The 24,057-nt window shown below is 46.9% G+C and overlaps 7 protein-coding genes across 7 annotated transcripts; 5 read left to right on the top strand and 2 right to left on the bottom strand.

Moving 5' to 3' along the window:
- Nucleotides 1-3,586: 3,586 nt before the first annotated feature.
- F4822DRAFT_424255 (MFS general substrate transporter) lies at nt 3,587-5,568 on the bottom strand (the record flags this gene model as incomplete). The annotated part of the gene is made up of 5 exons (XM_051460119.1): nt 3,587-3,742; nt 3,811-4,491; nt 4,619-4,887; nt 5,026-5,227; nt 5,422-5,568. The coding sequence occupies 5 exons, from the start codon at nt 5,566-5,568 to the stop codon at nt 3,587-3,589; spliced, it is 1,455 nt and encodes a 484-aa protein (XP_051319566.1).
- Nucleotides 5,569-6,954: 1,386 nt separating this feature from the next.
- On the top strand, nt 6,955-8,689 carry F4822DRAFT_424254 (amidase; the record flags this gene model as incomplete). The annotated part of the gene is made up of 3 exons (XM_051460118.1): nt 6,955-8,302; nt 8,371-8,514; nt 8,577-8,689. 3 exons carry the CDS (start codon nt 6,955-6,957, stop codon nt 8,687-8,689), a joined length of 1,605 nt encoding a protein of 534 aa, XP_051319565.1.
- On the bottom strand, nt 8,543-12,009 carry F4822DRAFT_25292 (fungal-specific transcription factor domain-containing protein). The gene is made up of 10 exons (XM_051454473.1): nt 11,754-12,009; nt 11,625-11,646; nt 11,330-11,553; nt 11,029-11,263; nt 10,676-10,963; nt 10,425-10,622; nt 10,329-10,376; nt 9,399-10,274; nt 9,235-9,344; nt 8,543-9,188 (listed from the first exon to the last, which is right to left on the bottom strand). The coding sequence occupies exons 1-10, from the start codon at nt 11,848-11,850 to the stop codon at nt 9,085-9,087; spliced, it is 2,202 nt and encodes a 733-aa protein (XP_051319564.1). The 5' UTR covers nt 11,851-12,009; the 3' UTR covers nt 8,543-9,084.
- Nucleotides 12,010-14,425: 2,416 nt separating this feature from the next.
- On the top strand, nt 14,426-18,573 carry F4822DRAFT_424252 (RNA dependent RNA polymerase-domain-containing protein; the record flags this gene model as incomplete). Its single annotated transcript, XM_051460117.1, has 3 exons — nt 14,426-15,569; nt 15,628-16,401; nt 16,457-18,573. 3 exons carry the CDS (start codon nt 14,426-14,428, stop codon nt 18,571-18,573), a joined length of 4,035 nt encoding a protein of 1,344 aa, XP_051319563.1.
- Nucleotides 18,574-19,080: 507 nt separating this feature from the next.
- F4822DRAFT_25277 (uncharacterized protein) lies at nt 19,081-20,393 on the top strand. Its single transcript, XM_051454465.1, has 4 exons — nt 19,081-19,747; nt 19,806-19,894; nt 19,951-20,143; nt 20,197-20,393. Exons 1-3 carry the CDS (start codon nt 19,594-19,596, stop codon nt 20,011-20,013), a joined length of 306 nt encoding a protein of 101 aa, XP_051319562.1. The 5' UTR covers nt 19,081-19,593; the 3' UTR covers nt 20,014-20,143; nt 20,197-20,393.
- F4822DRAFT_25278 (aldo/keto reductase) lies at nt 20,394-22,130 on the top strand. The gene is made up of 3 exons (XM_051454466.1): nt 20,394-20,884; nt 20,941-21,511; nt 21,588-22,130. The coding sequence occupies exons 1-3, from the start codon at nt 20,720-20,722 to the stop codon at nt 21,935-21,937; spliced, it is 1,086 nt and encodes a 361-aa protein (XP_051319561.1). The 5' UTR covers nt 20,394-20,719; the 3' UTR covers nt 21,938-22,130.
- Nucleotides 22,131-22,597: 467 nt separating this feature from the next.
- On the top strand, nt 22,598-23,917 carry F4822DRAFT_385848 (uncharacterized protein). The gene is made up of 2 exons (XM_051456660.1): nt 22,598-23,073; nt 23,169-23,917. The coding sequence occupies exons 1-2, from the start codon at nt 22,806-22,808 to the stop codon at nt 23,432-23,434; spliced, it is 534 nt and encodes a 177-aa protein (XP_051319560.1). The 5' UTR covers nt 22,598-22,805; the 3' UTR covers nt 23,435-23,917.
- The last annotated feature ends 140 nt before the right edge of the window (nt 23,918-24,057 follow it).

Genomic DNA, 24,057 nt, shown 5'->3' with positions numbered 1-24,057 from the left:
CTTGTAACCGGTACTAGTATTCTATCAGTCACCCCGGGGGGAAGGCTTTGAATAGGGAAGTAGGCTTGGGTCCGGGTATACCACGTAACAAGCTGTGCATAATAGGTGATATGATGGAATGTGGTGGTAAAAAAAAAAAAAAAAAGTATTGGCAGACTGCACGAGATGTACCAAGAGTACCTATCAACGACCCTCTTGAGATGTACCTCTCAGGTATGGAGACGGGCAGTAGATACTTCATGTTTGCCAGTCATCTAAGTCTTCTACCATTAACATTCTACTTGGGTAGTGTAAGAGACATAGCAAGCCCACATAGAGGGAATTGAGATCGGGGGGATCCCCATGTCGAACTGTAGAAAGATTTCTATTGGTCGGAGCTATCCTGCCAAGGGTCACACAGGCTCTACCAGTGGCCAGGACCACTAGAAATGTAAACTCAACCATCCAATCAGAATTATCTGGAGCGCGCTCCGGACCAATCAGATGCTGGACTTTTGGAGCTGCCATCCCATTTTGAGCTATCAGCCAAACTTAGACAACCGGCCTACAGCATACATCGCAAACCTAGATCTATTAGGTGCATGATTTAATACATTCTCGATACTATGCGCATGTAGCTTTCCTCTAAAAACAGATTCTCGGAAACGAAAGAAGACCACCCAAATTCATTTCCATAGTGGGGTATCTTTACCTCAGGTACCCTTATTTTCTCACCGGGGTCTGCCTTCGATGTACCCCTGTCGTTTACGTTCAACGGCTGAAGAGTGACCTTTTCTTCCCTCGTTTAACGCATTACGTCGACTTTTATATCAGAAGTGTGCACTTGTGCTTCAAGTAGATATTGAGGTACACATTAAAGTACCTTGGTAAACGAGGTAACCCATGATAATCACCTTACATTTGTATAAGATTAATAAACATGCACGTATGCAATAGAGTAAAGATGGTCATCGTCCTCGTAATGCCATTGGTTTTGGTGGATAATCGTTGACGTCCAGGATAACTTAAAAAGGAAAAAAAATAATGACTTAACGATGAATACTTATAAACAGGTGATTACGAACTACGAATTATTTATTATATCAAATTCTATGGATAAATGCATAGAAGTGGTGGTGGCGAACCCTGTCGCGAGGATTTGCCTGTCGCATGACGCCCGAAAGCACTCTAAAACTTTGAATCACAGATGAAAATCTCCCATGCGCAACATGGTAATGCAAAAAAGTCGGCTGTTCATAATTGTCACTTATTTGCCACTGATTTATTTGGCTTTGTTCGTGCATATTATAGAGTTTAGAGTCTATGTACCTGTACCTGTACAAGATTCAAGGGGAAAGAGGAAGATCCATGTAGTTTTCTGCGGCAAACATAATAGGCCTAACTTTATTGTTATATGAGAAGGCGATACCCTCTGCGCTCGAACTGACTTTTAGGTGGTGGGGTGCCAAAATCTAGATACAGACATCCCTACATTCTGATACATACTATACGATGCAATTTTTTCACAGTGTATAGTGCAGTGTTATGTTTACCACCGTTGCTGTATGGGGTATGAGAAACGAAAAAATTAACCGAATGGCGAAAGCACCTACGAGCCCTATCTATCTCCCTACCTAGGTACGGGGATGGGGGGGCTAGTTTTTTTGTCCCATAAGCTTAGGGGGCCTACGTGCCCCCGGGCGCGGTCCTTCTTCACTAGACCTAGGGGGCCTTGGGAGGGATCCTGAACCAAAACAAGAACAGACGAAGCTGCCGGATAGTAAGATTCTTGTCTACAACCCCCAAGACCCTTCCACCACCCTCCTATCCTGTCTTGGCTACGCTCTTATTCATATTCCCCTATAGACTCCTGACACGACAGACTCGTCTCGGGTCTTGCTCCGTACCGGGATATGCAACCAATACCTACATCCATCGCCTTTATCAAAGAGAGGATTCGTCGCTCAATACCATTGGGGTAACTAGATTTTATCTTTGTCTCACGCCACTGGGCGGCCTACTGCACGTAACGCTTATATGTTTAGGAAAGTAAAGGACGCAGTGACTCGCTAGAGGGAACGCGACACTCTATCGAGATAAGTCTGGCGTCGCAAATTAACCTAGCGTAGCTGTATTGCGCCGTGAAGCTACCGAATCGAGCTCCTTGCGTCGCCCAACGATACCCAGCCCCTTTCAATAGAAGCACTGCCGAAGCCTATGCACAGAGCCGACAAGAAATACGATGAACAATAGGATAGGGACGAGGAGGGGACGCCTCGATAGTCCAGCTCGGACCTATCACCGTCATCGGTAGAAACTTGAAGAAATAGAAATAGCTACGCAAAACAGACCATTCCGGCTACGATCTCCTACCACCACAGTCTGACGAGAGCCTCCGATCGAGATCGTCAGTATGACCAAAGATGTCTCCCTTTGTCCTCGATCGACAAGTTCGCCTCCTACTTTAAAAAACATATGACGGCTGGCCCTCGGAGAAAACTGGTCCGCGTAGATACTTTCCGAGTCTATCATCCGTCTTCTGTTTTCTTCCGCCACCTTCCTATTTATGGCTGCCATGTCACATACCTTAAGGTCTATGCCGCCCTCCTTATCGAGTCTTCCGAAGTACCAACGCGTTGGTATTAATGATAAGGCCACTCCTTGTGCGATGTGGTTGATACCCCCTCGGCCTGCCTAAAGGGGTCGTGATACCTCGCACAAGCAACATTTCCCCCTTCAAACCAAAATGCCATATGATTTTCGAAAACCGGTTACACGCCTAACAGCAAGGTAGGATATTAGGTGAACAGTACAAGAAAAAAACAAGCGAACTCTATTGCTTCATTATGCCAGAGGCGGCGATACGAATTTTACGAAATGGCTCAACCCGCCACGGAGTAGGCAGCGTCATTGCAGACGAGATAGGCTTCGACAACGCAAGATTTCCAGCCAGTCTCCACGCGTTTACGGCGGGAAGTCAGCTACGGTCGGTTCGAGTCGCTTGTCTAGTAGGAATAAATAAACATACATCAGAAACGAATTCGAATATTCTGTCTGGTATAGTCATCTTACCATAGAAACAAGACCAGTTCACGGTAGGGACGCAGATTTCAGGTAGACAATCCAAGAACCCTTCGGGACGAAACATAGCAGCGGCATCGCCGCCGATATATCCAGGCAATACGACTCTTAATCGTTCAAGGAACGCCTATCTAATTTCTTGCCTTAAAAGGCCCGTTCCGGTCATAATATGGATGGCTCGCATCAGGCCTCTCCCCGATCCGTCCTAGAATGTTATAACCCGACTTCGCAGTCATAGCATGTTGGGCATTGGTTGTACAGGTTGGCAAACCGCCAATCGAGGGGTACGGCTAGGATACTCGAACACAATGCGCATCCCACCCATACATGCTCCCCGAAACGAGAAGCGTACACCTCGTTGGTATTGATTGGATGATATATGGGAGGTATTATATTCGGGTTGGGGACCACATGTTGACTGACAGGAAATCATTGAGAGAAAACCGAGTTCTTCGATAGTTGTCGGTTCGTTCCGAAAGTACTTGGGTATTAGCTATTGCTTCTATGTTCTAAACCGGCCGTAGCCTTAGGCATAATCGATAACACTTTTGCGGTCGGCGGCACCAGAAGATAAGGCGAGCTCCGCTTTCCGCATCCTTTCGTGTTTGGCAGTCGTATATGACAACGCCACGGTCCAAATCGCCAACAATATAGACACGGCAATCATAGCCCACATTCCCCTCTATAATTTCCTTCATTAGTATCATATCTAAACAAGTTAGGGGTATTGCTAATGGTGTCAAGACATACAGAAAACCACGGCGCCATGGATGCGCCATAGAAGACAATACTCCACCAAGCGTTCACAGCGTTGCTACCTAGATTCATACCGGCAAGTACGATGGCTCGGAACATTTGCTCTTCGTAACGGAGAGCATCATTAGCCCAGGCGAAGAAGGTCGCCTGACAAGCATAAACAGCACCTGCCCAATAATAGGCGCCAAAGACTACGGAGGTCGACTCGGGGTTCGTCGGGTCCTTAGAAGCTGCGAGTATCATAGCAGAAGTAGCTACACCAGTAATGCCGATAAAATAACCGACAAGATACCGTTTGCCACTGAGGAAGTCCGTAAGCGTGGCCCAGAAGAGTGTTGACACGATACCGACGGCCGGCACACCAGTGGGGTAGTTGTTTAATTGAGAGACCGAGTATTTGTTTGTCGGATGGCTCTTCAAATACAATGCTAACAAGGCATTCGAGCTAAAGGACTCGGTCTCACCAGCAATAATCCAAAGGATCACAAACCCCCAAAAGAACCAGGAGGAAAATGATTTTTTGAAGAAAGTCCACGATACGGGCGATCGGTCCTCCACAGGTGGCACGCGGGATACGGCCAAGGCTTTCTCGGATTCGGTGAGGTAGAAGGCCTTGGTTGTCGAGGGCGTGTCTGGAAAAAAGATCAGGCCGTAGAGCGCGACCGGTACCGTGATCTGAATATGACAAGTCAGTATATAATACGCTGGAGGATATACCGAATATTAGGGTACACAATGACAGACACGTGGCTGGTGACTGTCGCGGGATAGGAGGATTATTGAATCCAGGGTTGCGACTTACGATACCATCCATGATAAACAACCAACGCCAACCGCGCAGGCCATTTCTACCGTCTAAGCTTGAGTGAATACCTGTTTGGATAAACCCGCCGATCATCGTCCCAGCCAACCCCGATGCTGTAAATATGCCAGAACGCTTACCCAACTCGCGCTCCGTATACCAGGAGCCTAGAATGAAATGTGTACCGACGAAAGTGGTAGCTTCGACTATGCCCTGGAAGAAGCGGATGGCCATTATGCTCTGTGGGTTGTGCACAGAGGCCGTGACCACTGAAAGGATGAGTCAGTTACTCCTCGCTTAGGTAAGGGGTTTAAGGGATGCAGGTAAGTCCATCAGCCCTATCGGGGACTTCTAATTCCCAAGGTAGGTTTTGGGGGTGGCAAAAGGGGATCAAGACAGCGACATACTAGTCAGTCCGGCCCAAACGAGCATACAGGCGGGGAAGAAGTATCGTGGCTTGAAGTAGTGTAGCGACAGATTCGCGGGGATTTGGCCGACCACATAACCAACCGTGAAGCAGGTGTTGATTTGGTTTAGCTGGTCCCCTACGAATCCCAAATCTTCCTTCATGCCTGAGACGTAGGCATTGCTGAGATTGGATCTATCCAACTACAATCACACATCGTCGTTAACCAATCAATCCGATCAAGTCTGTCACAATCCGTGCGACGTCGGGGGAGAAGAAATGCTCGACCGATATATCTATATGGATTATCTATATGGATTTTCCATATAGGTATGTATTAAATACGACAGAGCTTCCTTCGGAGAAAGGGGACTTTTGGAAATTTCGAAAGACGTACGTAGTTGGTGAAGTAACTTAAACAACAGAAGGTCAAGATGAAGAAGTCAATCTTCTGTATCAGCTTTCGTTCGCCGGGTTGGTACTCGGTGTGAAAATATTCCCGAAGCTTTGACCTTGTGGTCGGCGGCGTCGTTACGGTCGCCATTTTTTTTCCTTCTATTATTGGATATTTCCCGCTCTCTACTCCAAAAAAAGAAAAGAGGAGGACAAAATGGGGAAAATTTTACAAGGTTAGCGGTCACACAAGGTAATGACTTTTTCTCCAGGTTATGTCGCAGTAATTAGTGGCGATCGCCATACTATATACACCTTACGTGTACTAGGTGAAAGAACTGGAGGGCGAGCGAACGTGTTCGGGTGTTATGATAAGTTATCTTAGGTAAGATTCCAGACCTCTCTTCCCATTGTGGAAAATTGGCCCTAGCCTGACGAGGTTCCTTGCTCGGCTAGCTATCTGCAGGTCAAGGACCGAGATCCACGATGCCGGAATTTGCGGGGGAATTCGAGATAAGGAAATGACCTTTTATTATTGGGAGCTAGCAGCTGAGATAGACCGGACTGGTAGAGCGGATAGGAAAACTGGCATGTGGACGTGTGGTGGTGGTGGTAGGGAGGCGAAATACCTTTCAGGGGTCCTACAAGGGTACATGTAGAAGGGGGGGATCCAGAGTCCGGGGTCGAAATACACTACGTAAGAGATAGCGCCTTGGAAGAGCCTTGGCCCCCTAAAAATTAGTTCCTTCTTTCTTTCTTCCTAGGTAATTTTCCTTCGCTTCGGCCTTCTACAAATACAGGTTCTTAACGTGAGGGGTTTGGCAGTTAACTAATTCAATCTACCAAGCAAACTATTGTTTTGGAGATTGGAGAAGAGGAGGGAAAACATCAGATCGTATCCTCGGTAATTGTGATCATTCTTTTCAAGTGTTGTGTAGCCCCATCCAGATGCGTCTTTCGAAATGGATACTCCGAATGCCAGCGATGAGATAACAATTTTTTTACGCCGACGAGATATTACTGATAACAATTAATGTTCAGCTTCTCTCCTCCAATATTTTATATTCTACTAATTCGCAAGTTTACATCATCATTAGCATTACGTATAGATAGCTGGCCGAAAGTGCGTCCTCGCAAGCGGAGAACAAAGGCCCAAAGTCGGCCTTCATTAGCGTGACACGACCGGTGAATTGCGGCGTAGCAGGACAGCACTCTTCCTAGGCAGCTCCTCACGATGCCAACGATATCGGATAAGTCCGATGCGGTTCGGAGTCAATCCCCTATCTCTTTAAAAGCATCATTATTCATCCTATAACTGTATTATAACTTTAGACATTGTGATATAACTTCCTTATATGAATTATTATAATTATTGTTTCCTACATTAAGTCTATTAGTATCCACGCCTAGCTGTGACAACATCTCTCCTTCCGAAGCCCCACGAGCTAAACGTTACACTGACATCGCCGTATTTATCTAAATCTCCGAAGGATCATAACTTTCCCATACAGCATCCGGAGTTTTAACACCAGCAAAAATGTCAAAAGGAAACTGGGAAGAGCTAGCGGCCAAAAAGCGCCAACAACTCGAAGCCTCATTACCCGAAGAATGGCGTATTCCAAACCATCTCCTACCGCCCGCAGACCAGGACGACGTAACCGGGTTCCCGGAAACATCGGGATGGTTTACGCCCGAAGAACTCGATATCACGAACCAGACCGCACTTCAACTTCTCTCGAAACTCACCTCCGGCGCGTTGAGATCCGAAACTGTGACACGTGCTTTCTGTAAGCGTGCTGTTGCTGCGCATCAGTTGACGAATTGTTTATCGGAGACTTGTTTCGAACGTGCGCTTTCTACTGCGAAGCAGCTTGATGAACATCTTGCGCGTACGGGCAAGCCTGTGGGACCATTGCATGGATTGCCGATTTCGTTGAAGGATAACTTCAATCTTAAGGGTCTTGATGCTACTGTGGGCTTTGCTTCGCATGTCGGCGATCCGGCGCCGTATGATGCGGTTCTTGCAGATATTCTTCGTGAGGCGGGGGCTGTGTTTTATGTTAAAACTAATGTGCCGACGGCTATGATGATCGCGGAGACTGTTAATTGGGTCTTCGGACGCACTGTCAATCCTCTGAATCGTAAATTGACGAGCGGTGGTAGTTCGGGTGGCGAAACTGCACTTCTTGCGTTTAAGGGCAGTCCGTTGGGTGTTGGTACGGATATCGGCGGATCATTGCGTATTCCGGCCGCTTGCACAGGGACGTTTACCCTACGGCCCAGCTTTGGCAGGTTTCCGACGTTGAGGTGTCGATCGGGTATGCCTGGGCAAGAGGCCGTGCAATCAGTCAATGGCCCGCTGACGCAAACGATTGAGGATTTGGAGTTTTATAGCAAGACGGTAATTGATGCGGAGCCTTGGAACGTTGACCCAAGGTGTCTACCGATCCCCTGGCGCCCTGTTAATCTACCAGCAAAATTGAAGATCGGGGTTATGCGGGACGATGGCATGGCAAGACCTACGCCGCCGGTATCGCGGGCTATTGATCGAGTGGTAGATCAATTAAAGGCCGCCGGACACGAAATAATAGAATGGTCGTCAGAGGACCAAGGTCAGGGTCTACAGCTATTAAGCCGGATGTTCGTAGCGGACGGTGCCAAGGCGATTAAGCGGGAATTAGAACGAACCGGAGAGCCAGTGCGCCCGGAAATGAGCATGTACGAGAACAGGCGCGAACTCGGGGCACTCGAATACTGGGAGTTGCATCTCGAGCGCCAAGGATACCAGAAGCGGTACTTGGACCGATGGCGAGCCGCGGGTATCGATGCGTTGTTATGTCCCACGACGCCGTATAGTAGCGTAGAGAACGGCAAGTTTAGTCATGGTAAGCTTATCGTTCTACGTTCCCTTTTCTCTATTATATCATTAAATGGCTAATTGCGATTGTCTTAGTTGGTTATACCGGTGTTTTCAACGTGTTGGACTACTCCTGCATATCCTTCCCCACCGGTGTCATTGTCGACAAGGCCATCGACGTCCCATGGGACGAAATGTTCAAGCCTCTCTCGGATCTGGATAAGAGCATACGATCCGACTGTAAGTAGTTATTAAAAGTTGCGATTCACTTATTTAACGGCTCGCATGCTAAGTTTAAATAGATAACCCCGAGACGGTTCACGGAATGCCCGTAAGCCTGCAGTTGGTGGCGCAGAGATTAGAAGAAGAGAAGTGCATAGCGATATGCAAGGTTTTGCTAGACGAATTATATTGAATAGAAGAGACTAGATAATTCATACGACTGTCTAGACTTAGGTAGATTTATGAAACGACTACAAATAGGAAGAGGTCCATGAATTCATGCCTGTTGGTTGGATATACTTTAATTAATTGATGCTAACGACAATGGATATCTAAGGCGAAGGTAAAAAGTATAGATACAAGAGATTCATAGACACCAGTAAGCCTCAATCATGACGATCATTCGACCAACTCCAATATACAACACCCTTGTTATCTCGTCAACTGGGAAATAACTTTTCGTAAACCGACATTTGGGTTTGAGAATCAACATCACTGTCATGAAAATAATAGCAGAAAATTAAGATAGAGCCTAGATCGCCAGTTCGGTTAAGATTGGGGGCCCTACATATGCTCCATCATATAATTCTAAAAGTAGAATTGTTGTTGGGATTGCCCAGGAGGTGCCTGTGGAAGAAAGTCAAAATTCATGTCAGCTCCCGCGTAGAATGGGTCTGGTGACTCTGTCAAGGCTGCTCATTAGTATCTGAAGAACTCTACGTGGGTATGATAACTCACCCCAAAATATTGAATCGTAAAGGTCCATGGGAGCTAGAGTTGTGGGATCCAGCTGGCTTAGATCCGGTATCCCTATTGCCTGCTGGATTGGTGCTTGGTATGGCATAGTTCTGCATTCACTTATTAGTACGTAGAGTGCAGTTGATAGATTCGTCGAGACATACGTTGTGAAATCAGGAAGGTTATTTCCATTTTGAAGCTCTGCCATGGCAAGAGCAGCATCTTGATGCCTGTCGTAACCCGGCTGTAGGCGGAATTGGGGGTTGATATTTTGAAGAGTCTGGGGGACGGTAATTCCAGTCGGTGTACGAGTACCGGACGCGCTCTCGCTTTTGATTCCGGATGCTCCATGTAAAGATCCATAATCATATATATTCTTCAATGCGGTCAATGCTCGGGAGAGGGGGCCAGACAATTCAATATCTCTATCAATCTTACGAATGTGATCGGGAGTAGGACTTGTTTGCTCCTTGGCGGCTGCAGCCGAAAGAGCTGAAATGAGATCTCCTTGAAGCTGCCGGACCTCTGGGTCTAGCTTTGTCTCGCACAATATACCAAGGAGTACAGCAGAAGAAAGCCCGTGGTAGGTGAAAGCCCAACTTCGAGTAGGTATAAATGACAATTGGTGCATTGACAAAAACATCCGCACTGTCTCGGTTAGGTTGTCTTTGCATTTATCGGCCAATGCCTTCTTTTCAGCAGCTGCTAGCCTAGCGCAATCTCGACGAAGAGCCGGTCGACAGCATACAGAAACCACGAAGGCAGTATGTAAACGTATAGCATAGTGCTGTAGCTTGTCCACTACGCTCTTGCAGGCTTCCTTACTGCGTAATTGCGGGTAAACTCGCTCGCGAATAGACTCGACGGCCCGACAATTCTCGAGGATCGTTTCATACGAATAATCGTCAGACGCGTCAGGATTAAGCTTCTGCGAAATTGTTTCGCAAAGATGGTACATCGCCTCCAGATACGAAAAGCCCTCCACAGAGGAGCTTGGTGATAATGGAATCGGGCAGCATTGGATATTGGTCATATTAGGACTAAAACATTGATGAGCGATAATCATTGCTATTGTATCCAGCGAGGGTACCTACCGATCAAAAGACAGCGATGTCAATGTATCATGCCATAAGCAAGTCCACCTAGTTATCATTAGCAGCTAGGGCTTGGAGTAATAGGCATATTCTTACCATAACTTCCTGCGCACATATGTTTTCACCGACATCTCAGTCGAGCCGGCTTCATCTTGTGTTACAGCCCTGTGAAGACCAAGCGACTGCGCTAATCGGCAAGTCATACCAATCAAAGCCCAGGATGCTTCAGCCTTCATATCATTTAAAAGACAGAATCCTGTCAAAAGGAGAGCTTGAATTGAATCTAAATTCGGCCTGTGTTGATGTCAGATATAAAGTGACCATTAAATCGTTAACACTTAGCATACCGTAGTAAGAAATTTCCTAGCCTGAGAAAGTGAAATGATATTTGAACATATCTCTGCGCATCCCGCGTCCGAATATGATAAGGCGAGTCACGATACTGAGAACCAACGGCCATAACGGAGAAGAGGATGGCTAGCCACGAGGCAGAGACGCGCCGGTTTGATTTGCTATTTTCCCGAGCATTTTTGGCCCGCTCCTCGAGATAGATCATAATGCGAGATTCTAGGTCATCAATATCAACAACAAATCCCCAAAATGGATGTGTAATTTCTTTATAAGCCCGAAATAAGCTGATCAAAATGAATTAGTATAGCGACGGTAGAGACAAAATTGGTCATGCGTCCTGGATACGTACATCATCACCTCACGATCTGAGGGAAGTTCGGAGAAGATGTCTTGCGTTAATCGGTCGAGATGTTTCGACGACATCAACGGGAAGGGGGCAGAATTGTCAAGCCCGAGGATCGGGCGCATATCACGGCGTATGTCAACTCCATCCTTAGTCTCTATTGGGGATGGCTGATCTCGTAATAGCGCGGGAATACTGTTCTGTCCAACATAACGCACGGTTTCTCCAGCGTCTGGTTCGTCTTTTTGATACATGACGGTCAGCATATCTAGATACCTGGGTATCTTGGATACTTCATAGAGCACACCTATTGCTTGAGACCACCCCTCGGGCTGATGATCACTGCCCTGGTCGTTGCTGATACTACCATCGGGAGAATGGGGCCTTTTCTTCCCCTGGCTACCCTCAGCAGACACCGAAGCCTGTTTGGAGGCACTCGAGCGATTGGGCTTATAAGAACACAACTGTGGATGCTCCCTCTTGACACAGTTTTCACATGGTTGCTTATTGTCGCATTTCACCTTCCGTTGCCTAAATAGATCTTTAGTTTAAACTTGATTCTGGTATAATATGAAGTGACGCGATAATTAGTCGTCACACACCTGCATGGCCAGCATGCCGTACCTAGAAAAAGCCACCGGGTAAGCCAACGTACGCCACTAGCTTGAAATAAGACAAACCAAGTCGCAAACAGTTTAGACAAGTGCACGCAATGAATTGGGTGAACGTACCATATCGCACTTTACGATGGGAATGGATGATATGACTGGCTTGTTCAGGGGTCAGGTCCTGGATAGGGACCTGATTGATGTCTTGCTCGGATGACATGAGCGGCGGTCAAAATTGTCTTATGAGACAAACCCCGCCGGACAAGGCGTAAGGCGTGCGGCGTGCACAACGTGGGTTTGGAGTTTCGGCCTCGCCTCAAAGGCCAAGGCTTCTAAGGCTTCCAATGGATGAGCAGAATCCTACAGCTCGGGTCTGGTAGCCGATCAGGGGGTCCGGATGTTAGCGTATTAGCGTCAGATTACTGAAAGGTAATGGGTTAAACAAGATCAGCAAGGCTTGCTGCGTGTGGTGATCAAAGGGCGAAAGAGCATTTAGACAAGAATCCCGAAGGCCGAAGATCCTTAGGATCGTTGTTTGATGGAGCGGGGCAGAAAGTTCGATAGAATGGTTCTCTGCGGCTTGCGAGTTTGCGAGTGTCAGAAATCAACCGACAGGGTCTTGGCACTTCCCTTCGAAGAAGACTCCGAACTTTCCGAGACCCACATAAACTCATTGCAGCCCGTCGCAGCTGTTGCCGGTCTCCATCACTTACCAGCCAACGGAAAAACATACCCGGCCTTCAAACGGCAGGGGAATTTTCAAGGTCCCCCCCCCCGCAATCTACTCCTAGATGCACGATTTGATACTCCACTCTTCAAGCTCGGGCCATTCCGCGCCTAATGCGAGCCTGTGAGCCTAAATCACGCCGCTTTAAGCCTGCGGTGACATTTAAGCCTAATTTTTGCTTTTTATATACTGGATTTCCCACGCACCAAAACAATTTCCGAGTAATTTTACGTTTCAGCAAGGAGACCATAATACATGTCGATGGGATTATATATATGACTGAAGAAGGAGGTCATAGTTACTCACAGGGATGCACAATGGTCACGCATCGGATATGATTAGGGACTTGTACCAAAAGAAACCACACAAGAATGTTGTCAGGGCTAGCTAGCTTGCCTTCTTTAGAGTCTCACTTGAGTTTAGACGGTAACTCCGGGTTCCATTCGTACCGATATAGCGAGCGTAATCCTACCCTGCGAGACGATTGGGCATATTGGATTCGAAGCTCATGTGGCTGCATCAACGGACCGAGCGTAACAGCCACCAAAGGACTATCTACAGCGCCAAATAATGAGACTACCAATTGGATCGCACCTCTCTTTAGAACTAGCGATGCGGGTAGTCCTCTTCAATCAAACCTGGCGAGTCAGGTCGGCAGGACTCCCATGGCTCGTTTGCCGTGGTAGGACAGTCAAATTATACCATGCAGCATGCAGTCTTGCCCTCCTTCACAGTGTCTCTGTACCGTTACTGAATTCTTGGCTAGTGCCCGGGGTTTTATACTCAGCCAGTTGAACCTCGAACAGCAGCTTTATGAAAAGTCAATGCCTCATCATCGGGCGAATTGTCTACTAAAATCTTATTTTTATCTTGCAATTCAAGCAGATTAGACAGGGGGCCTAAAGAAGAGCAACTCTACATTTTCTAAGTCCTATTGGTTGCTGGTAAGCGTAATGGCAGCGCTACGGAAAGCATTGGCGCTCTGTTCTCAATATGGTAGTGGCGCACGATATTGGTCGGAAAGCCACCAGATTGGAAATACATATCGAAGCAGACAAAGTAGGACTCTCGCATGTCGGAAAGGGCGTATGCTAAAAATTCTTGACGGATTTATTCTGGCGCTAAAGTAGGTGTAATTTCATACATACATATATGTATGTTACGCACATCTGAAATAAAAAGAGTGGCAGAAGGATTTTAAATGAAGCCATCAACGCCTATCTTGCCCACCTCAGGTTTTGATAAAATACCACGATAAATAGATAGCGCAGGCTGAGAGTCGTACCCGTGAATTGTATATTGGGAAATACTGTATCTTGACGCCTGCGCGAATGGCATGTTAACCAGATTTGAACGAATTAGGTATCAACCTTCGCGGGGTTCACCTCGAATAGTTACAACGACCCAATTGTTGTTTTCTCATGAACGGTAGAACTCGTTCGTTTTGGAGTACCGTTTTCTGAGTTGAGCCCGAGCAAAAGCAGCAGATGCGCTATACCCGATTAGTTGAGCGCCCCATTTCAATGTAAAATGCTCCAGTGCTCCCGACTTGGTATTAACACGTTCTTCACCTGTTTAACTCCCATCGTGCTTTCCTAGACATAGTCCTGGTCGGGGTCGTTGTTACTAGGCGGTAAACTATAGTGCATTCCTAGGTATGTAAACTCTAACCCCCCCGCTATCTCGATCGATCTACCACCAATTAAGGTGCCTCAACGTCTCACCTTCCTCTTCTTCTAAGCTTTGCTCCACACCTGCTATGGGTAGCGATTGAGCTAGTGTTAGTTGACACCATCCAATTAAACACTAACTGGGGTAGAAGGGATTCCTTTTACTTGAGACAAACCCTTCGCAGTGGGGGCTCGGGATTTGATGAGACTAGGTTTCTTAGCTACCTTGTATTTCCTTGTCACCCCTCTCCGCTGTTGTGCACACAAACCTACCCTTAGTAAGGTGTGCAACGCCGATGATAGCACTGATTGGACCAGAAAGCTAATATGGCCTAGATACCAGGTAGCGTCCGAATTTAGCCTTTAGGTGACCCGCCGTTCGGGCTGCGAATTGAACAATGGCACCAAATCTGGAGCCACCGGTAACGCCATCGAAGAGACGGCTAAACGTCGACGAATTCGACCTATGGTTTCTCGAGTTTTCCAACACCTATAATCTCAATCTGAGACGTTCGCCGACGAACGTTTCTCCGCAGAAGAAGAAGGCCTTGCCCTTTTATTCCGAGTTACGTTACTACGAGCTTCTAAAGGTACAATACTTTAGAGGAAGGCATACAGAAATCCAATTCTTGTTTGATCAAGGTGCTCAGCAAATCCACTCTAAGTGGGTAAGAAAACCAAATGCCGACATCGATCTGACACCTCGTCCAAGAAATTTACCCCGTGCAACCTCAGAACCAGAGAGGCAACAACTGATTGAGCTCCTTAGAGCTATAATAGATGATAATAGCTCAACAGACATATCATCACGTTCTTCTTTGTATGATGAACCCCTTTCTCCGACGAGGAGGAGGCGACGTTCGAAGCGACACTCCGATGATTCAGAGGAGAGTTCGGCCTCGAAGAAGACAAGAAGTTCTCCATCTGAGATTGATACAGAATGTGACCCGGACGATTATGAAAGACCAGAAAGTGTACTTTCGACCCTGGATAGAGGCCAGATTTATAGCCGGTCCACGTCAAGTGAAGGCCGAAATAAACAGCGAAACGGCCGAAAGTATGAATCAACCAAGTCTCTAAATACAAGTGAAATAACAACTGACTCACGGGTGTTCTCTGATCGTGGTGATCATAAGCCATTTCCAGAAACCCAAACAACTATTCCAGCGAGCAGTCAGGAAAGCCTGAAGCTTCCGTTCATGCAGCTATCGCACCCACTAGGACCTAACTCTGATCCATTGGCGCCATCGTCAAGCACTGAACGGGCTTTAAAAATTTCTTTTGACTACCATGAACAGAATAATGAAAATCTTCAACAAGACGTGAGGGAGCTTCTTAAGGAGAAGCCACCAGCCTATTCAGAATGCAGTCGTCCATCGGAGCAAGAGATCCGAGGTTCTTATGACATACCTTCCCCGACTCTAGCGTCGCCTTCAATTTCTCCGGTGCCTTCTCCTATAAAAGAGAAAATTGGTAGTATGCCACCACGTGTTATCGATACGACTAGTCAAGGCTTTGGGGAACGGCTTCATAACGTTTGGCGTAAGCGTCTCCCTTTCCCTTTCCTTCTGAAAAAGGAACTGATATTAATTGTAACTAGCGGCCCTTCCTGCTCACTATGAACACGCTCCATTTGTAGTTCGTTGGGAAATCCTAAGAGTCGCCCTACATTGTGGGGTTTCGACGGATGACTTGCGCCTCGAGTACGACCCATCATTCACCGATCAAAAGGCTTTATGGACACGGCTTCAAGCATTACCTGTATTTCGAGGCAAGAGTTTCCCGGAAAAGTCCAGACCTGATGCATGGACGGCTGCCCTGAACGATAAATTTGGCACCATTGATCAAGTAGTTACTCTCAGTGCGTCACTCACTGTGAACACATCTAAGAGCGGGCCCTTGTTCATTCTCAGGCTCAACCCGCTCAAAATGGATCTCCCCCATCGTCTCAGTCGTAGGTTTGCGTCTGATCGATTCCTTGAACTTGTGATACCATCATTGGCCTCCCAAGATATGAAGAACTTGGGTGAATCTGCCTTAGACAATATCCAGAAATGGTTAGTCAATGATACCCACGTATTACTCAGTCGGGTTTGGACACCATTCTTCATCAAGCCTTCCCTACCCAAGAAAATCAACAATGAGAATACGCTGGGGCCGCAGGTAAAAACAATCCATCAAGAGCGGGTGTACCTGTTTGCCGAAGATGGCAATGATTTCCACCGTTTAGCAACAGGAGACCGCTGGTCACCCAAGGGTGAACCAGCGAACATGCATACCAAAATGGGGCGGGAAAGCCTCATTGATTGGCTTTTACAAGTCCCCAATAACCAGAGTCAGTCGATATTGAAGCTCTTTTCTCGAATCGCGTTAGGTAGGTCTCATGCATCCGGGTTGTCTTTCTAGACATGTTTTGTTGATAGTTCTAGGTCTAAGTCGTACACATCCCACTGCTGTTGTCCAACCTGACCAAATCCGGCATATTCCCCAAGATATCCTTTCTCCCACTGGGCAGGTCATGAATGATGGTATTGCCCGCATGTCACATGGCCTTGCCCGAGCTATAACCAATGCCATGGGTCTGCAAGACTTACCAGCAGGTTTTCAGGGCCGGTTCGGTAGTGCAAAGGGGTTCTGGATTCGGGACACTAGTGATACTGGTGACGAAATTTGGATAGAGACATATCCTTCCCAACGAAAGTGGAAATGCGACTACGTAGAAGAGGACCATCGTACATTTGAAGTGCGTAACGAGCCTTGGGAGCTCAAGTCCGCGAACCTCAATCTTCAACTTCTCCCTATACTTGAAGACAGGGCTATCGATAGATCTCGGATGAAGGACCAGATTGGAAAGTTCATGAAGGAAAGTCTCAAAAGAGAACTTGATGCACAGAAGGCAGCCATGCAAAATCCCACCCAATCTAGGCTGTGGGTTCACGAGAATGCTCCGTCAAGCCGAAGGGCAGAGCATGTAAAGGTCAACGAAGTGCCGTTTACAGGAGGGCTCCCGAGTGGTCGAGAAGACATTATGTCTTTTCTCTTAGTCAGTGGCTTTGAAACTACCAAACTGACGTTTCTACGCGACATGGCTTGGAAATTACGAAAGGCAAAATGTGAAGAACTCCAGGAAAAGCTGAATGTGAGAGTGGGCCGTTCCACATACGCATATATGGTTGTCGACTTCCTGGGTATTTTAGAAGAGGATGAAGTTCACCTTGGGTTTTCTTCCAAATTTACCGACGAGGGGTCGGAATTTTCCGAGACCTTCCTTCATGGTATGGACGTCCTTGTTGCGCGGACTCCTGCGCATTACCCAAGTGACATACAAAGAGTCAAAGCCGTTTTCAAGCCTGAACTGGGCTTTTTGAAAGATGTCATAATCTTCTCCACCAAAGGCAACACGCCCCTTGCTGACAAGCTTTCTGGTGGTGATTATGATGGTGATATCGCATGGGTCTGCTGGGACCCTACAATAGTGGGTAACTTCTCCAACGCAGAAGTACCCGATGTCCCAAACCTGTTTGATGGGGGCGTGGTCAATAAAGAGACCACGACCTACCTTGAGCTTATGAAGCTTATGGGGGAAAGTGATATCACTTCGAAGTTCCTCGAGAGAGCATTCAGATTTAACATGCAGCAGAACCTCCTTGGCATGTGTACGAATTACAAGGAAAGGTTATGCTATGCACGTAATTCGGTTCGAGACAACGCTGCAATCCTGTTGAGCACCCTCATTAGCCACTTAGTAGACAGGGCTAAGCAAGGAATAGTCTTCACGGACCAAGATTGGGCCCGACTACGCAAAACCCTCAGACGGACCGACCCACCTGATCCGAGGTATAAAAAAGAGAGTTGGAGCGAAATATGGGACCCCACGCATATCATAGACCACGTCAAGTTCAGCGTAGGAAAGCCAACGGTTGAGGAAGAGCTGCGAGTATTCAATGAATCCCTTGGTCATACTGAACATTGGGACGAGGATCTCGTAAAATTCTATCGACACTATGAAAAACTTCAAAGACCGTTAAGTGAACGTAAAGTGGCCGTAAAAAAATCGACTTGGGAAACAGTTTTAGATGAACTCAAGAAAGATATCGACGCTTTTGCTCAAAAATGGCCGAAGGCCCGCGGCGACTGGGAAGCCAAAATCACCAACATGTACGATGAATGGCAGAAGATATCCCCTACAACGAAGATTAACTCTTCGAAGACCATCAGATCCTTTCAGCAGGAGGATCAAGTCAATGTTGGACTTTCAAATTGGCATCTTCTGAAGGCTTCGTTCTTTTTCGCGATGTACTACAGAAAATATCCGTCCTTCGTGTGGTACATAGCGGGCAGACAACTCGCGCACTTAAAGGCTCAATGTGTGACCGGCAGGGCCGGCGGCTTCCCCGTACTCATGATACCCAACATGTATGCCGGTTCGAGACCCGACAAGAAATACGCCCAAGCTCTAGCGGCAAGAGATGAGGGGCGCAATTTGGTCGAGGGTGATGCAATTGGCGAGAAGGAGGCCACGTCGTTATCGGACAGTGAATTTTAGGGACAGTCGTCGACTAAAGATGAAGATGCACGATTATGGATCGTGATCATACCGGTTCTCCTTAGCGGCTGGATCCGCCGTATGTTCAGGAGTACTTGATACCCTTTGTAAGTTTGGGTTGGTTATGATGATTTACTGTTGAGGGGCCAGTTTTCCTAGGAGTATTGGATCCCACGGTCTAGGAATGGATCAGGAGTGTGCAATGTTTTCTTTTCCACGGGTCCATTCTTAGGGCAATGTTAAATCTATTCAGGTACCAGAACTTAAACTGTAGGCGTGACGTGCTACGGTCAGTATACGATGAATACACATGGGTATCACCAGCGACTTTTCCTAGTATTTTTCGCAAGCCATAGGCCACATGACATGGTAGGGGATTTATGCCTCCTTCCCGGTATCGGACTAGCTGAATTAGCTGAAGAGGCTCATATAATTCTCCAGAAATAGGACAACCCAATTGTGTATGAATTAACTTCCGTGAGGTCTTCCTTCTGATACCCTGAAATAGAACTGTATTGAAACCAGCTCATTGGTTGACGTCACCCGAACACCACAGACCGTAGCTCGATAACTTCGTGATCGACAAATATTGAAGCTAGAGGAGGCAGGATCTTCAATGCGACCGTGCTGCCATGGCAAATCTCGATCCAACCACCTCTCTCGTTGGCTCAGTAGCTTACTACTAGTGCTTGTGGCGGTGGGGCATGATGCCGTTTTATTCTAGTTGCGATTGGATAGAGAAAGCCATCATGGCTTCAATATCAGATTTTGACCTCGTATTAGGTATATCACGCTGTTCATCGTATGTGAATTGAGCAGGGGCAGGAAGTGAGGCAGCGCCATTGCAGTGGCGTCGCTTGAATTTGTTATGTTGATGAAAACAGAAGGAAGAGTGATGGGTACCTACAAATGTAGTACAAATAGATGCTGAGGCGGTCACATCATATTCCAGCTAGATTTTATCATTCAGAATTAGTCGATCTTATAGGTGAATTCTAATTCTTCGAGATATCCGCAAAGATGTATTCCAAGTCTTCGATAGCATTACTAGCGGTCGCGCTTCTCTCGCCATTGGCTGCCACCCAAGTCGGGACATTCAGCTGTCATACGCGAGAAACATGGGGCTTCACACCAAAGTGCTGCATGAACATTGATGGACAAGTCGGAACAAATTGTGAGTGAATTAGTAAGGTCTTCGATCGGAGATTGTATTATTAATGTCCTTTACATAGGCGTCTCAGCACATCAGATGGGGGCCACTGATCCAATATGGGAATGCAACCTTTTCGTGTACAACATCACGGGATGTTGCCAGTCTATCGTAAGTTAGCCGAATTAAATAGTCGGGAGTGAACCAATTGATAACCAAATTTATAGGGATACAAGAACCCGTACACGAATAATACGGTCGATCTATGCGCAACGTCTGTTGACCCGTGAATTGGTAGTATGGTAATAGAGAAAGGTATCCGGGGTTAGAGGAGGTTTGGATTGTCATTATTCAGCGAACATAAAAAGCAAACATTGAATGTGTATACGATCGATTAGTAAGGCGGATGCGGGATAGAAGGTTGGTGTCCCTCGGAGTTATAAGATTCTGAGACAGATTTATGCATATTTTAGTCGTACTCCGATCGGATGGTCCGAATGATGCGGACGATGATGCCATCAAGATATACCCAATAGATTTAGAGATCGATAAGAATTAAGTCTACACGGATAAGGTCTAATTGGTGCTAGAAGGCGCTAAGTCGATGCGAGATCCTCGGTCTTTCCCTTCCCGATGCGTAGTGCATTACATGGGAAGTAGCCAAGCAAACCAAGGTGATAACCCGATCTGCCAGTCGCGATGGTGATAACTTCACCTTAGTTGCGGTAACCCCGCGCTAAACGATGGAGATAACTTCACACTAGGAAACTACGGCCCTGAAAATGCTGCGGGGGTATTTGGAGTTCAGCCAGAATGGTTGCGACTCGAGCGTACTCACTCATAAATTACACATACATTGATTGTAACCCCATTAGCCACTACATCATGCATTTACCTCATGCTACATAAATAACGACATCCCGCGCACCGGCAGCATCTTTAACTGACCCTCATTGAATTATCCCATATCGATATAACATATTTAACCCCTTCACTATGGCTGCTCCTGCTCTCCCCGAATCCCTTAAGGCGTCTGTAGAGGGCACCAAGGTCGAATACCGCAAGCTTGGTAATAGCGGCTTGAAAATATCCGTCCCCGTATTCGGCTGTATGAGTTTTGGTGACAGCAAGGCACTGTCATGGGCTATTGACGAAGAACAGGTGAATAAAACATCAACTGTATTAAAACTTGGCTGACATGTTCTTTTCCTATCTAGGCTCTGCCTCTGCTCAAGCATGCCTACGATAACGGGTTAACTACTTGGGACACTGCCAACGTTTACTCCCAAGGCGCAAGCGAGAGGATTGTTGGAAAGGCTCTCAAGACGTACAATATCCCCCGCGAGAAGGTTGTTATCATGTCCAAGTGTTTCTGGGCCGTCGGCGAGACCCCTGAAGTTCGCCACTTCCTGCATAAGGACGCCATCGAGATCTCCAAGGACTACGTGAACCACTATGGCCTGTCGCGCCTTGCGATCTTCAACGCCGTCGAAGCATCGTTGAAGCGCCTAGACACAGACTACATTGACGTGTTCCAAATCCACCGATTCGATCCCGAAACCCCGATTGAAGAAACCATGAAAGCGCTCCACGACCTAGTGCAGAGTGGCAGGATCCGATACATAGGGGCTAGTAGCATGTGGGCGGTCAACTTTGCACGTATGCAGTTCGTCGCCGAGAAGAATGGCTGGACCAAGTTTATCTCGATGCAAAATCATTACAACCTATTGTACCGCGAGGAAGAGAGGGAGATGAACCGTTTCTGCCGTGACACAGGGGTTGGACTCAGTACGTAATTTAATCATCCTTAGGATTTGTCTTGGAATTCTAGCAGGCAAGTTACTGACGTTTGTTATCGTTATAGTCCCCTGGGCGCCCCTCTGCCGTGGACACCTCGCCCGCGCCCCTACCGAGTTTGGCTCGACTGAGCGTAGCAAGCTGGAGAAGAGCAGCTCCCCGGGTTCCCACGGCACTGTCGAACCTGACATAACGATCATCAAGCGCGTACAGGAGCTCGCGGAGAAGAAAGGATGGCCGATGAGCCACGTAGCTTTGGCCTGGATCAACAAGCGCGTCTCTAGCCCTATCATTGGATTCTCAAGCATAGCACGTATCGATGAGGCACTCGGTATCAAGGGAAAGACTTTGACGGAGGAAGATGAGAAGTATCTGGAGGAGCTGTACGAGCCGAAGAAGATCTCGGGTCATACTTAGGGAGAAGGACCTGAGGAACAGCCTACCAGATCCCAGGCCAAGAATTGGGCTATTAACTGGGATATGATGGTACAATGTGGATTTGTTTCCATTTTCTGGGTTTGGCTCGTATGCGCCTACTATGAGATAGGGTACTAGGTGGAAGCCAGAGATACAACATATTCATAGCGAACATGCATCTCTGTAACTTCTGAGGGGCTCTATATCGAGCCCATTTATTGCTAGCATAGAACGCCTGGGAAATATACAGCAAGTTCTATAACCACTCCCTTATTCACTGTTGCTAATTGGCCCCTTTATATATGGTAGGCATTAAGTCATGTGGCAATGTCAATCCAAACGCTTAGACACACCTACGAATAGGGGCTTGGATATAGATTCTAGATATGTCTTATACATCGCAGCTTTCAAAACTTATTCTTTTTGCCGCTACGTCATGTCCCATGTGTCTGAAAGACCCAGTCTTTAAGGAACCGTATTTATATGAAAAATATATAGCTACCTAAGTATCTTATGCTTGTCCCCCTAGCTTCTAGGGAACAAAGCTACTAAAACTTCAGGCACCAAAAACAAACAACATAGTTTCATGAATATCATAGAGCAAGCTTCTCCTTGGCTAAGCACCTGCCTAAGCTTGCACCTTATTAGTAGCACGCATACTATAAATATTCCCGGGAAGGCACGACGGAAAGATGGCAAGCCATCGTAAACTTCAATCTTGAGCAAGAAACCTTTTAAGAACTTCCCAATACACCATCTGCTGTGCAGATAATTGTCATCAAGAAAAAGAAAAAGAAAAAGAAAATAAAAATAAAAACAACCATTTTTCATTATCAATTTCAAACTACTAAACTACATAGACGCCACCATGGCCCAAGAAAAAGATGCCAAAAACCGCGAGATTCTTCGCATTCATGGCCTACGCTCTGAAGCATCCGGCGATATCCTCGCCCAATTAGCGGACTGGGCCGGGGTCTACCCCCCAAGAGAGGTTGCGTATACGCACCCCTCTGTAACCTTCGAGCCCTTCTATTTCTTCTTCTACGGCTCGCTCCAGGTTCCCAGCATCCTCAAGCGTGTCTGTCGTCTAGATGAAGAGCCGGAGTTGAAGCCTGCTTCGATTAAGGGTTGGAAAAGTAAGTACTCCCCCTATCCCCCTACTCGCGCATTTTCGAGTAATGGTTATAAGTGTATTTATCGGGACAAGATATACTAACCTAAGACTTCACAGGCATGAAGTGGAGTTGCTACCCAGCCCTAGTCCCTAAGGAAGACGGCGTGGTCAAGGGTATGTGCTGGAAATGCGAGAAAGGCGTGCAGGTTCACCGTCTCGCCTTGTACGAATCCGACGCGTACCGGATGGCGGAATGCAAGATCACCACGGACGACGGGGAGGTGATTGAAAACGGACGTATTTTCGTCTCGACGCTGGATGTCGACGAGTTGGATGAGGGCGAGTTCGATCTCGAGGCGTTTGTAAACGACCGTTTCTGGTAGATTAGTACATGAGATGGGCGGCTAGAGGAATCACTTCGCCTCCTTGTACTCATGTCCCATCGCGAAAGGATGGCATCGCGGGCGACTAGATCCTTGGCATTCTAAGTCTATGTACCATGGCGCTTTCGTGGGTGCTGGATAAGAAGAAGAGTGACACATAGGCTTAGGTGTTGAATGGGAGTTAAACCTAAACCTCTACTTATACATTAATCAAGCATCTTAATAGCATCTAGAGGTATTAGATCATCGGATGTATCAATGCAACCGCGCATAATTCTCTGAAAGTAGACAATTCCTAGTGATTCGTAGAGCAGCCTTAAATGTGATTAATTGTGTCATAATTATTAGAGCCTAGCCTCTTTATCTAAGCTTTAGGTTGGCGGGCTTTCAACATCGTAGCAATTAAAATAGTATCGTTCGAGATATAAATCAATGGTTGGGTACTTTATTCCGTCGCTCTGGGATTTCCTTTAGTTGAATTGATGTTGGAAAGAAGGAAGAATGAAACTGAATTAGCTCAAGCTTCATCAACGACGGAAAGCTGCATCTGCTTACATAAGGACGCATAGATCTATGCACGGGGCCGCCATTCCACGAACCTTTCAATTTCCCCTTTTAGGAAA

This window comes from Hypoxylon trugodes (assembly GCF_022578975.1).
Source record: "Hypoxylon trugodes strain CBS 135444 unplaced genomic scaffold F4822scaffold_1, whole genome shotgun sequence".
NCBI lineage: Eukaryota > Fungi > Ascomycota > Sordariomycetes > Xylariales > Hypoxylaceae > Hypoxylon > Hypoxylon trugodes.
This window is presented reverse-complemented; position numbering and strand designations above follow the sequence as displayed.

Excerpts from the sequence above, each read along its gene's own strand:
- F4822DRAFT_25292 (XM_051454473.1), bottom strand. The coding sequence starts at position 11,850 with ATGTCATCCGAGCAAGACATCAATCAGGTCCCTATCCAGGACCTGACC. Across the intron at positions 11,554-11,624 it reads ACGGCATGCTGGCCATGCAG|GCAACGGAAGGTGAAATGCG; the intron begins GTGTGTGACGAC and ends AGATCTATTTAG. Across the intron at positions 10,623-10,675 it reads CTAGGAAATTTCTTACTACG|GCCGAATTTAGATTCAATTC; the intron begins GTATGCTAAGTG and ends ACATCAACACAG.
- F4822DRAFT_25277 (XM_051454465.1), top strand. The coding sequence starts at position 19,594 with ATGTATTCCAAGTCTTCGATAGCATTACTAGCGGTCGCGCTTCTCTCG. Across the intron at positions 19,748-19,805 it reads TGGACAAGTCGGAACAAATT|GCGTCTCAGCACATCAGATG; the intron begins GTGAGTGAATTA and ends TCCTTTACATAG. Across the intron at positions 19,895-19,950 it reads CGGGATGTTGCCAGTCTATC|GGATACAAGAACCCGTACAC; the intron begins GTAAGTTAGCCG and ends CCAAATTTATAG.
- F4822DRAFT_25278 (XM_051454466.1), top strand. The coding sequence starts at position 20,720 with ATGGCTGCTCCTGCTCTCCCCGAATCCCTTAAGGCGTCTGTAGAGGGC. Across the intron at positions 20,885-20,940 it reads GGGCTATTGACGAAGAACAG|GCTCTGCCTCTGCTCAAGCA; the intron begins GTGAATAAAACA and ends TTTCCTATCTAG. Across the intron at positions 21,512-21,587 it reads TGACACAGGGGTTGGACTCA|TCCCCTGGGCGCCCCTCTGC; the intron begins GTACGTAATTTA and ends TTATCGTTATAG.
- F4822DRAFT_385848 (XM_051456660.1), top strand. The coding sequence starts at position 22,806 with ATGGCCCAAGAAAAAGATGCCAAAAACCGCGAGATTCTTCGCATTCAT. Across the intron at positions 23,074-23,168 it reads TTCGATTAAGGGTTGGAAAA|GCATGAAGTGGAGTTGCTAC; the intron begins GTAAGTACTCCC and ends AAGACTTCACAG.